The sequence below is a fragment of the Vidua macroura genome, chromosome 6 (assembly GCF_024509145.1).
Source record: "Vidua macroura isolate BioBank_ID:100142 chromosome 6, ASM2450914v1, whole genome shotgun sequence".
Classification (NCBI taxonomy): domain Eukaryota; kingdom Metazoa; phylum Chordata; class Aves; order Passeriformes; family Viduidae; genus Vidua; species Vidua macroura.
Genome location: NC_071576.1, coordinates 40,829,045 through 40,842,011, shown reverse-complemented (window position 1 = coordinate 40,842,011; position 12,967 = coordinate 40,829,045). Strand labels below are relative to the sequence as shown.

The window sequence follows — 12,967 nt, the reverse complement described above, 5'->3', positions numbered from 1 at the left end:
TGACCTCCAGCCAAAAGCTGTGAGAGGGAGCATCACACCTTAAACTTGTGCATCGCCTTTGTGCCATCTCGCTTTGCTTAGTTCAGCTTTGCAGGCAGCTGAAGCTGACCTCCAAAAAATCATTCCAGGGCAGGATTATCCCTTAGATGACCATATCTTCCTTGGGAGAGGGACTACTGTGCTCCCCTCAAAGCCCATGAGGCTGCAGCAGGTGTGTGCCCAAATACCCCACACCAGCCAGAGCCTTTCCCAGTGCAATGGAGGGTTCTGAGTACCTAGTAGCTCTTTGGCTTGCAGGGGAAAAGTAGTGAGGGGCTCGTGTCTAATTTGTGATTTCCACCCTCTCGCCCTTGGTTCTTGGTCCTTGCAGTAGGCATTTGCTTCACCATCAGTCTCCTGAGCTGCAGCCCCATGCTCGTACCCACTCTTGGGCTGTGAGCTAATGGCCCTTGATGCCGCACTGCTGGTACTGGAAGATCCCACAGAGCAGAACTGCCCAGGGGGTGGGAGACCAAAAACAAGGCTTAAACAAGCTATAGCACAACCTAGAGGTGGAGGTACTAGGTTGATTCACTAAGGCTTTGTCTCCAAAAGCCTCCCTCATGGGAGGAACAGCCCTGTGCCATCAGCAGAAGAGCCCTGTGCCACCTTAGACTGCACCTCCACACCTCCCGGGGGCTGCCACTGCCATGCCAAGGCCAAGCAGCTCACTAACCTACAGCCCCAGCCCCCTGGGAACACATCTGAGATACCAGCACCTGGGCTGCCTCTGGGCCTGCCCAGCCAGCACCTGCTGCACTGGGCACAAGCCTGCTGGTCCTTGCTCTCTGGTGATAGGAGTCTGCACTGCTACTGACAGCACAGCAGTCCTGCATCACGAGGTGGTGGCCTGGTGCCAGCCCATGGCCCAAGTCACTGGGTCCTGCCCGGCAGAGCCAGGGAATGACTGAAATGCAAGTGCTTACCCCTTTCACCATGGGGCAAGTGCACGAGCAGCCAGGCCACTCAGACAAGCCCTTCAGCAGCTCTGTCACACGAGCCTTGTCATTGCCATCCCAAGTGAGAGGTGACACAGGCAGGGAGGCTGCTCTTGGCTGCCTGTGGCAACAGGCTACTGGCACGCTTATCTCAGAGCAAGCTAAACCCCTCTTTGCCAAATATACTCCTGGCTACCTAGGGAGTTCTTCTGCCCTCAGCTGAAGTGTGATCCAGGGGTAAAGTGGGGAAAAACACTGAAATGAAGGGTCATATGTAAGGAATGTGTAGATTGCGTCTGCCTCGCCTGCCCTGGCTCTGATAGACAGCCCTTCACATTGCCTGGGATGACACAGTAGCTGCAAACCCTGGCTCAGAAGTGAGCGGGAGGAGCTTGCCACCCTCCAGCACCTCATTCTCATTCCTGAGCTAAAGGAATGTCATGCACTGTGCAGGCAGTAACCCGATGCTATGCCTGGCCTCCCAGGAGACCCCATTAGCACTTGTGGTGTGTTCTTGGGAAATCAAGAGCTGCATCCAGTGGCACAAGTAAAGAGCTGATGTTTGTAGCAGTGCCTTGCTCTGCTCATCCTGCGGTGCTCAGCATGCTGCACTCGGGACCAATGGGAATCATACTGATGCCTACTGAAACGCAGCCGTGTCCAGCCTGAAGAGAAACAGCTGTGGGGAGGAAGAGCACACCAGCCCTGCAAACCAGTTTAGGCAAGCACACAAGAAAAATTTTGCTTGTTTGAATTCAGAAGTGAATGTACAAACTGAAATGGACTTAAGCATGGATGCGGGCCTTATTTTTGCAACAACTACTTGTAAAGGTTAAAGCAGAGGCTGCCTGGGAGCTGGGACTATTCCTGGTATAAAAGATAGAATCACATGTCTCCATGGGCCAATTATTCTTGATGCTAATGCAGGTTCTGGGGGTGGTGAGCTGACAAATGCCTGCAGATGGAAGTGACAGGATTAGCTGTGCTGGAGAAGGAGCTGGCCACCAGGGCGTGAGCTGCGGATGTCTGCTCCATGCAGTGGTGCTCCTTTTTGCACATCCTTCTGAGCCCTGACATGCCTCCTGTTTAACCTTGACTCACAGGACAGAGCAGTAGTCAGAGAATCATTCCCTCCTCTGATGTGGATTTCGGGCCTGCTGACGCCCCAGGTTAGTTCAAGGGAGCTAATTCATGAGAGCTGGCACCTGTGTGGGTGGAGGTGATTGAGGCTGTCAACAGAGTGTGGCTGTTTGACTCTCCTGCTTCTCCTAAGGTGTTGGGTGCACCTTTTACCTCCAGATCTCCAGCTTTCATGCAGTCTCAGCACCTGCCAAGCAGCAACAAGAGCTGCCTCTCTTGCATCATCACGTTCTCTGGCACTGAACTCCCAGTCACCTCTGCAGCCCCATCTGCCAGAAAGAGCCAATGCTGTGGAAAAGCTTGCTCGCACTCAGGCTAATGAACCTGTGTCCCCTGCAAGCCTCCTGAAGAGAACAGGTTTTGTGCAAGCTTTGTTCAGGGTGGCAGTGAGGCTTACCCACCTGCTGTCCCATTAGATCAGGGACAAGAGGTGTTTCTGTGGACACTGGATTGCAGAACACCACACCAATAAAGGAGGTGACACCAGTGTCAGCCGTGTATATTCCTCCTTGTGCTTTCCCTGTGCCACAGGCTCTGATTAGGGCTCGGCTGCCTGCAGCTTATGGTGGGGCTGAAAGGGAACCTCAGAGGTTTTTTGCAGCTCATCCACCCCTTACCACCCAGGATTTCCCCCCATACCTGTACACGAGCCTCAGTGAGGTCTGTCCTCATGGCTAGCTGCTCCCTGGCATAGACATCGGGGTAGTGTGTCTTCTGGAAGACCTTCTCCAGCTCCTCCAGCTGGTAACTTGTGAAGGTGGTGCGGTTCCTCCGCTTCTTGCCCTTGTTGCTCTCTGAGTCGGCCTTGTCCATGGGGCTGGGGAGGTCTGTGCTGGCCCTGTCCTGGGGCACTTTCACCCCGGCCTCCTTCACGCTGAGGTAGCTGCTGTCCATTGCTGAAGGGTCAGAGCTTGGCTGCAAGTCAGGCTCTCCCAAACCACTTTCCTTACCTGTTTCAGTGGGAGGTAGGGGAGGGAAGAGGAGGGCAGGTTTGACCAGGGATAGGGGCAGGGAGAGAGAGAAAAGGAAAGAGATGTAAATCTTCTGACCTATTTTGCCCAGTGCAGATGGGCAAGAGGAGGTTGGGGCAAGCTCTCTCAGCTCCTGCTCCCTCTCAGAGACCCAGGTGGGAGGATGAGCTCTGCACACTCAGGTGCACACACCCCAGCAAGACCCTCCTTCAACCACTCAACACCCACATCAGGGTTGAATATCATGGAGAACTACATCCCTTGGTCCCGACCACAGGGAAGGTCTCTGAGAGGTACCCATCTGCTCCTTGCACCATGCAGGTCCCCTGCCACCAGCCCATCTGTGCTCCCCTGCTGAATAACACAGAGTAGAAAGCCAGGAGTACAGAGCAGCCACATGTGGTGCTCGGTGGGGTCTGTTTTCTGCTCCTGCATCCTCAGGCACTGCTGGTGTGTCAGCAGAGGTGCTCCTCCTAACTGACACCCCCAGTCACCCCCACAGCCTTCTGCCAGGACTTGCACTGCTTTTGGCAAAGAGGTTGTGAACGGGCCTTAGTGCCTTCTGCAGTTTGAGACACCTGCAGAAACAGCACCCTGTGTGTGCAGGGCAGAGGGAAATGAGAGGAGTGTGACAGCAGTCTGGGGCACTGTTTCTACCTGGTTGCCCTCAACAATTAATAATTAATGAGACATGACATATGAGAGTAGTATGGCAGTGTAGGAGGAAGAGGTTTCACCCCCTGAACCAGTGAACTGGTTCCTTTCTAAAAAGCACCTTTGAGCTTTGTAAACGGGGTATATGCATCCTCAGGTGCAGGCACTGTGTCTGTCCTCCTCCACACCTCCTGCCTCCAGTGACAGTGGTGTCCCCTTCATTAGCAAGAGTGATGCTACACCAGCAGGACCCTGGTGGGGACCCATGGCTCTCCCTTATCTGATGTCACTGCTCTGCATGGTGGGCTGAACCCAGGACAGAAAAAGAGGGATCTGTGTGAGCAACTGGCCACCTGGCATAAAGTGCATAGCCAAGGGTCACACCTGACCCCATTTCTGGCTGGGATCTTTGGGCAAAAAACTGGTGGCCCTATTGCAGGTTTTAACCTTGAGCCACTGTGCTCAGTTCCTAAATGTGTGGGAAGTGATACTGTGGTATTTTATATCCATGCTCTCCTTACCAAGCCAAGAGCACATCAAGTGTCTCATATTTTTTTGAAATTTCCTTTTAGTCTATTTTTAAAACTTACTGGGCCAGGATCAGTCTTTCTGGGAAACAGTTTCACTGTTTAGTGATGTCCCCACTGGGAGCTTTTCCCAGGCAATGTGATAGCCAGGGTCATTAATGCCAGCTTGGGTATCTTAGCCTGTGTCTTTGGCAATACTCATCTCTTGTTACAAAATCCTTTTGCCAATTCACTGTATATTTACAGTTTAGCCCTTCTGTGAACAGCTCTGTCACATCTTCACAGCCAAAAGCCCAGGAAAAGTGTTGTGACAAGGTGTACAATGTACAAGTCCTTGCCCATCTCTCACTCTTGCAGCTCAAACGCTGCACTGAGATGATTGGGATGAAATCAGAAGGTGAAATGTAGCTATCATCCTCAGACATAAGAGCAAGGGTGGCCCAGGTTTAAGCCTGGGGGGATGAGCTATGAAAGGGATTTGAGAAGAAAAGTGCCCAGGTGTTACAGAGGGCTTGTAGGCAGACCTTGGATGAATGCAATGGAGTTACCTGCCACTTTCACCCTACTGTGATTTCAGATTTATTGCTTTCTCTAATATTGTTCCTTCAGACTTTTGAGGATCTCCCTATAAAGCTTACCAAAGCTTGATGTCTATCTCAGGTCTCTTTGCTTTGATCCTTGGGAACATTTTGCAAAAATTTATGCTCCCTGGGTTCCAGGACCTGTGTCTAGGCCAGTGACTGACATGCTCCCTCTTCTTTGAACCTGCCTTCTCCTACTGGCTGACCTCTCGCACTGCTCCTGGGGGATGCAGGTGGACAGACCTGTCCAAAATGGGCTGGGACAGTGCCCTGCCCCAAAGCCTTGGTAAATCATATGCTACAGACATGAGATTTGTAATTTTTACAACTGAAAATAAAACAGTTCCAGAAAGTCTGCAGCAATGGACTACCACCCATGAGATTCAGTAGAGGCAGAGTAATAAATAAAGTATTCCAAGAGGTTGGGTTTTTTTTTTCTCTTTCTCTCTTTCTTTTATTATTTATGATGTCAGGAAGCTCAGTATATCTTTCCCCACAACTTTGCTCTGGCTGCCTCCCTAACTCCTAAGCCCCCTGCAGCTCCAGCAGCAGCAAACACAAGACCTGAAGACTTTCCTTGGGAAGTCCTCTGCTGTTTTTTATCTGCTTCAGGAGCTCAGTTAGCTGGGGAAGGGTCTGCACAAACACACAGAAACACACACACACACAGAGGGAGAGAAAAAAGTTCTGTGTCTGTTCCAATTTCATTGACAACATAGCTCAAACTGCAGCTGAGAGCTGGGCCCCGGACTTTCAGCGGTGATAAGTTATCTCCATCACAAAGCATCAGCCCCAAGGAGGAAGGACTGTTCCTCCTGTACACACAGTGGGTGTTCCCACGCCTGCTCTGCCAGTCCAGAGCCCTCCCTGCAGCTCAGCCATGCTGCTCTAGTGCTCCTGCACTGCAGCAGACATGGGCTTCTTCACCTCTAGCTCCTGAGAGCCCTGGTAGGGATGAACTTTTTCCATGGGAGGGGCAGAAACTCTGGGATGGAGGGCCTGATGGCAGCACTGGGAGGGCATGGTGTGCATCCGCCCTCAGCTGAGCATCCCAATAAGTAACTCTAATTCCCTAGAAACAGGCTCCCTGACCTCAAAAGAGTCACGCTAACTGCTGAAGTGAAACAAATTGCATACATCTGCATATGGATATGCCCAAACTTCCTGTAACTAGAGATGGCCTCAAAGTTTCAGTGCAAAGTTTGGAGTGTCTGTTTCTAATCAAACCTAGAGAGACCTTGAGTTACATATTGTGAAGATCTCTATGACAAGGAGTTAATGTGAGCACCACTGCACCCTGACAAGCCTGACAGCAGAGTTTGGTGCCTCCTTCATTGCTTGCCAATCCATCCTTGCCCTTGTAGCAGTAGAAGGAGGATATTTTCTGCCTTCCCACAATTATACCCTCCTCTCCCAGTGCCTTGGCTGCCTGCTAGACCATCAGCACTCCCAAGACCTTCCCTGAGTCATCCTGTGTCAGCTGCCAAGGGACAGTCCAGGATAACTGGGCATGTGGGCCCTTAGCATCTTGCAGCTCCTTTTGGGCAGGAGGGATGACTGCATTCTCACTTCTTCTGCAGGGGATATGCCTTTCAAATCTCACCATACTTGTCCTGGCAACCCTACAGAGGAGAAAAGGGGTGCAGGAGACACAAGACTATGTTCACCTGTGGCCGTGAGGTAAGGCCCTGAGACAGCAAGGCATTGTGCTGCTCTGCTGACATGCTCCTGGAGGGAGCAGTCATCTTTGTCATGCTGTCAGAATGTTTGGATTCACAGCTTGTATTGGTTTTGTTCCTCGGGTGTGCTATTTTGAGAGGGTGATGAAGTAAAATCTTCACTATGTACAGTCTTATGCATGGAATTTAATTTAGAGTAAAGTCAGTTTGGTGCATCCACAGGGATGGAGACTGGGACATTTCCAACACACAGCTTTGGGTCCAACTTGAAATGGTAGGTCTGCTTTGCACTGCACATGCATAACAAGCCACAGCTCCTGCCCAATAGGCTCCTTCACGCAGATCCTGTGATGGCAGCCCCACAGTCCATAAGGCTGCAGGAGAGCTACATGGCCAGCACAACCCAGGGACATGGCCAGCACAGGGCAGTTTCCCCTGGGCTCCAGGTAAAAAAGCCTGCTGGGTCTTGGCGCTGCTAATGTACTGCTCTGGCAACATCTAGTTCAAGCTATTACAGTGTCAGCGAAGAGCTGATGCAATCCCAGTCCTGGCAGGCTTCAAGAATAGCCTGGAGCTCCTTCTGGCCCGTGGCAGCTCACAGGCTGGCTGTGGACAGCCCATGTCCAAAGAGCATGGCACAGGTGGCATGGGGCTGCACCAGCCTGCCCCTCTAAATGACTCCCACACTAAATGACATTGGGGCCTTCTGCCTTCCTGTCCAAGTGCGGTCACAGGAGTGTTCCCCCCTGCTCACCCCCAAATTCCATGGCCTCCAGTGCTGACCACTTCAGGGTGCCTCTCCTTGCCTGCACAGGCATGGTCCTTTAAAAAAAAAAATTAAGGGTCTTCATAGCAATGACCCTTAAAAAAAAAAAAAAAAAAAAAAAAAAAAGCTCTTAATGTCATTCTCTCAACTTTCACTTAAATACCAGTGCTAAAATTTTGCCTAGAGAGGGTTCAGGCAGTGTATTTTGCACTTCTTACCAAGGCAGATTTGCACCACAGCCCAGCCAGCACACCTCAAGGACTTGGCCAACCATAGGAACCTTATCCAACTCCTGTGATCTTGCCTTAACACGTGCTGAAATGATTATACTTGTTTCTAAGCTATCTGTTGCAGTCTTCTGCCTCCTCTCTGTCGTTAAAGTCTAGAAGTGAGCACAAGACTATTATTTTTTAAAAATCCACATTTTGGGTTATATAGGAAAAAAAAAAGTGACTGAATTTTAGACATATATAGACCCAAATATTTAGGTTTATTTCTGTTGAGGGAGTCAGTGCTCTTGCAGTCTGCACATGTAGAAAGGATTTTAACACATTTTTAGTTGTATGTGGCATCGCTGATTTTATTCACAATGATCAGATGCTTAATCATACTTTCACTCTTGTGCCCAACTGAAGTGTAAAACTGGGCAGCATTCATCTCTTAAATGCAGGTGGTAGAATTCTAGATAGGGCACAAACCATTGGCTTCATTCTGGAAGCTGCAGTTACCATTTGCTGCTAAGCAGAAGCTGGTTGGAGCATCTCCATTTCAGCTCCGGATAAGGATGAATATATGGCCTGTCTGTCCCTCCCAGACTGGGACCTCCTTTGGTTGATTCTGCAGAACCTGAAGGAAGGCTGAATATGGTCTATGCTGTTCCTCTGCTCATGGTACAGCATTCACTGACTTCCCATTGTGCTCAAGAGACCACTGCATGAATATTCTCCTCTGCATGGACACTTTCCATCTCTGCTGAGCTTGTCAAAGCTGCTGGCACTGCTGCTCTGCTGCCTGCAGCCTCCTGGAGCTCTACAGCAGAGTGGGGGACACAGTGGTTACTCACGGTGGAACTCACTGCCTAAAAATAGCTGTGAAATACCTGATCACCTTGGGGAGCTAATTACAGGCAGAGTGAAGTCCTACAGAAAAGTCTACTTGTAGAAGAATGAAAAGGGGAAAGGAGTGTTTCTCTCTACTGTGCTCCTCCTGACCACACCTAGGACTCTCCTGTTTGAGAAGAGATTTATGCTTCTGATCAGAGCATACAGCAGGAGCAATACTAAGGCCTGGAGCAGAAAGGTCTAACAACCTCCTTCTGTTCCTGAAAAGCAGTCTGGAGACAGTGTCAAATGTCCCACACAGTAAGTCCATGGGTGGATGTTTGATGGCCCTGAAGCCAGTGTATAACTTGAGTCACTGCTCTACCTCCACTGTGTGCCTGGGAGAAGTTTCTGTGGGAGTCAAATTCACCTCAGCCCTGGCTGCACTTAAGCGCTCTTGTTCCTAGCTGGCTAGTTCTCCTGGAGTAAATCACTGTATGAGTTTGGGGACAGACAGCTTGATAAACATTAGCTCGAGTGCTGCTGAGAAGTTTACATCACAGCAAGCCTTGGGAATATGCACTGTTTACTTGGGAAAATTGCTGCTCCTCTCACTTTTATTCTGAACTAGCTTTCTTTCCCCCCCAATTCAAACATCTGTTTATGAGGGCATGTGTTGCTTTATTGCCTGATTAGCTGGATTCACACACCCTGTGGCTACTTGGGGAGAACTCAGCATTGTCTACAGCAACATGTGCTGCTTGCTCCTCTTTCATGTTTTTTAAAGGACACAAACAAAACTGGCTTTTACATAAACAAATCAATTCTGAAAACTCTGCATAGAAGCTGTGGCTAGAGAAAAAGACACAGCTCATTCCCCAAGTCCTTTTTCATGTGGCACATCCATCTGAAAAGCAGGAAAGTGCTGACTAGCAAATTTTGAAGGCACAAAAATGCTTCTAGCAACCTGCTGCAATTGTAGTCTACTTTCTGGCTCCCAGGACATGATATAAGGAAAGAGCAAGAAAATGTACTGCCATTGCCTCCAGGAGAGAAAATGAAACTGCTCCATTGCATACCATGCTTCCTCACTGCTGAATGTGAAGGGAAATAATTGCTTATGCCAATATTCTGGAGTTGGGCATCTCAGTTCTCTCTAATGACTTCCCAGTGACGTGGTTTTTTCTTCTCTGACACCTGAAGGTCTTCAGTGTTGCAGGGGGTGACACAGTGCCTTGGGGATATGCCAGGATCAGCCACAAGATGACTTTTTAAGTGACAGCAGATGGAAGTGACAGCCACCTCGGTGACATCAGAGCCTCATTAGATTCCACACAGGTGTCCCCGTGCACAGGGCTGGGGGTGATCAGCTACAGGTTTGCAGCACGCCAGGCCACGTGCAAAGTTTGAAAGTATGACAGACTTTCAAAGATGGGTCAGCTACTGCGTATTAAAATGTCTCATTTCCCACATGTCCCACTGGCATGTCACAAACAGCTAGGAAAAAATGGTGGATTTCTGCTCCATCCTACTTGTGTCTCTGCCTAAAGCAGTGCATGTGAACCAAAAGCCATCTAGAACCTCTGAACTGATATATCCTCAGTGAATACTAGCCAGGGAAGATGGACAAGGCAGACAAGTATGAGAAGAGGGCTTGAAAGGGCTTTCAGTTTCCTCTTGGCTCTGGTTTTGATAACTTTTGGATAAGTAGTCTCCTCCTTCCCAAGCAGTCCTGCATGCCTTGCTATGACAGTGATCACCTGAGGGTCTTGGTTTTTCCTAAGCTCCTCAGAACCAGATGTAAGCACCTAACTGCTCAGTGCTGAATAGATGAAATATGTGATTTCATTAAGAAAAAAAATCAGCATCACTAATATTGGACAAAGTATTGAATGGTGTCATCTGAGTCATAGACTCACACCTACACACAGAACAGACCGGTCCTCAGTGCTGTTTGCTGAAGACTTATGTTCTCCACAGACAGGCACCGTAGGGTTTTGCACACCTTGATGCTCTGTCCTGGTGTGGGAACTCAGTTCTGCTCCTATCTGAGCTGAGTTCTCCTACTGCAACATCTTTACTTGCTGTCAGCATCTGGAGCAACATCTGCCCAATCCACCAGGTCTACCTTACTTTGGGATCATTCAGTTATCCCTCTGTTGTGTTGTTTTTAGAAAAATCTAGATCCAGCAAGGTAGCTCCTCCTCTGCTTGAGTGCTATCTCCAGCTGAGTTAGTGACAGTAGCATCTAAGGTGGCCGGGATTCATCCCCTCCCTGTGCTGGGGCCCGGTGAAGTCAGGCCCTGCACCTGCAGCAGGGAAACGTAAGTGCTGTGGAGCCCTGGGGCTGACAGCAGTCAGTGCCACTCAGTGCCTGCAGTAGCACTGAGTGCTGTTCAGATGTGAGTGACAGATGAGGCTGATGCAGGGCTTAGGGCTAAGCTCTCACTCTGAAAAGAAGAGCATAAGAGTTCCCATCAGATGCAGATTTATGTATTCATCTTAACTTCACCCGTGCTGTTTGGCCACTGCAAGGGTCTGAAAAGATCCCTCACATGAGCACTGCAAGAGGAAAGGGGGCTCTTCTCCTCTCCTGACAAGCTGTTGTCTTCTCCAGAGGTTTTCCCTGCAACCAGTCAGTCCCTCTCTCTTCCCCACAACATGCCCTGGACATTTCCCCTACAATTTCCACTCCAGGCTGTGTGCTGTATGAGCAAGACTTCTGCTCTGACAGGGCGAGAGGGAGGTATGGGGCAGTCATGCAACCTTCCACACTTCAATGTGTGTTGCCTTCCATGCTAACCACACACAAAGTGAGGCACCACCGGCCATCACTTGTGACTGAAGGTATAAATCAACCATCTAGTTAAGAAGGGAGGATTTTACTTCCTGCTGGTAAGACAAAGATGCCTGAAGGGAGTTGATCCTTGCTCTGATGTCTGGATATGGCACAGTTTAGTTCCCTGCTGCCAGCTTGCAGAGTGATTCACTCCATCCCGTTGGTCGGTGCGTGCCTGGACACTGTTCACATCATTGGGTTGGTTGGTCTGTCTGCCTCTCTCTGCATTCTTCTGTCTGTCTGCTTTGCAAAAGCAACCTCTCTGTAGCAGAGACAGCCAAGCATTGCTGAAGTTTAGCTGCCTCCCAGAGGTGACTTCTAGTTGCCTGGTTTTTTTGTGCTGCTGGTAGCAGGGCTGGACCTGCAACCTGAAAATTGCTGACTGAGAAGAGGGGCAGGAGGAGGGAGGTCAGGGCCATTATGTAATGGGCTGGGCAAGAGCTCAGCTGCATCTGCATTATGAAGTCCTAGTTCAGATTAATGACAGTTGAACTTCAATGGCTTGTGGGCCCCGGCCAGGGCAGTGTCCAGCAGGCTCTGCCCAGCTGAAGCAGCCAGCCTGTGGCCCTAGTCCAGCAAGGCACTGCAGCACATATGTGTCCCTGGACTACCCTTATGCTAAAGTGCAGTGTTATGTACTTCAGATGCCAGTCAGGCAAGCCCAAACAAATCTTCCCAACACTGCTCCCATGGTGCTCCTTGTGCTTCTCAGTTTAGGCAGGCTCCCAGGAGAAGACCTGGGGACTGCTGAGTCTGGATGAGATGCTGTGGTAACCCCATTGGAACCCAAGTACAACACATCTCAGGGGGATTTGAGTGCTACCAATTACACTTGGAAATTGGAAAACGGGAGTGATAGAAAGCTGGAGTAGAAGCAGAAAACAACCAAAGTTGGCAGAATCTCAAAGAACCACAGAAAGGGTTGAGTTTAAACATTGAGACAAAGTTTGGGCAAGATTTCTTAGCAAAGCCATTCTGTTGTTCTTCAGTTTTATACAGCTGATTAGTAAAGAAGGGCCCAGACGAGGGAAGAAAAACCTTCAGCCTTCCCCAAACCTGCCTATTCTTGGAAGAACATCTATAGTTTATTTCCATTCCAACTGCACATTGCAAAACTCAAGGCCAGCCAGGTCTGGGAAAATTCCTACAAGCACTAGGCTTTTAGAAGCATTCCAGAAAGAAATTAGGTCTCTGGCTATCAAACCCACTAATTCAGTGTCACTGAGCCTGGGCAACAGACTGGCATCAGCTTTTACTGGCAGAGAGTAGTAGGGCAGCAAAATCCCAAACTGAAGCAAGAAGCAGCACAACCAAACTGGGAACTTGCCAGCCAAGAAGCAAAACAAAATAAACAACAGCAAACCTGAGAGCAGCAGGTTGTTTCCCCTGACCTTTACACCCTCATCATGAGGTGGGGGCCATGCTGCAACCCCACAGGGTTTTCCTGCAGAGGAGATGCTGATGCCAATTGGGGTGGGAAAGCCCAGACTCCTGACAGGGTCTGAAAGTGGCAGCAGCAATGCCTGGTACCAGGGACTCTCATCCCTGATCTCCATGAGCCCACATGCAGTGCAGGGGGTACACAATGACATCAAGGTCTTTCTGAGCTTGAGAGTTGTTTTGAGGTATTGAGGACATATGGCTGCACTGCAAGGCCTGGCCATGAACTGCAGTGTGTGTCTACACTATAGCTGTGGAGAAAGGGCAAAGACAGAAAAATCTGTCTAAGACTGGTTTGCTTGGAAACTCCAGTTGACCCTGACACAGTCTAAACAAATATTTATTTAAATTAC

At 49.6% G+C, this 12,967-nt stretch overlaps 1 protein-coding gene across 2 annotated transcripts in view; it reads right to left on the bottom strand.

Moving 5' to 3' along the window:
* Nucleotides 1-12,967, bottom strand: part of ALX4 (ALX homeobox 4) — a 44,528-nt gene that overhangs the window by 12,231 nt on the left and 19,330 nt on the right. For both annotated transcript variants that reach the window (XR_008437707.1, XM_053981373.1), the window contains exon 2: nt 2,757-3,067. Coding sequence is in view for 1 of the 2 variants with exons in the window: in XM_053981373.1 (XP_053837348.1) it covers nt 2,757-3,067 (311 nt within the window). In the remaining variant the exon portion in view is untranslated. The remainder of the gene's footprint in view (nt 1-2,756; nt 3,068-12,967) is intronic.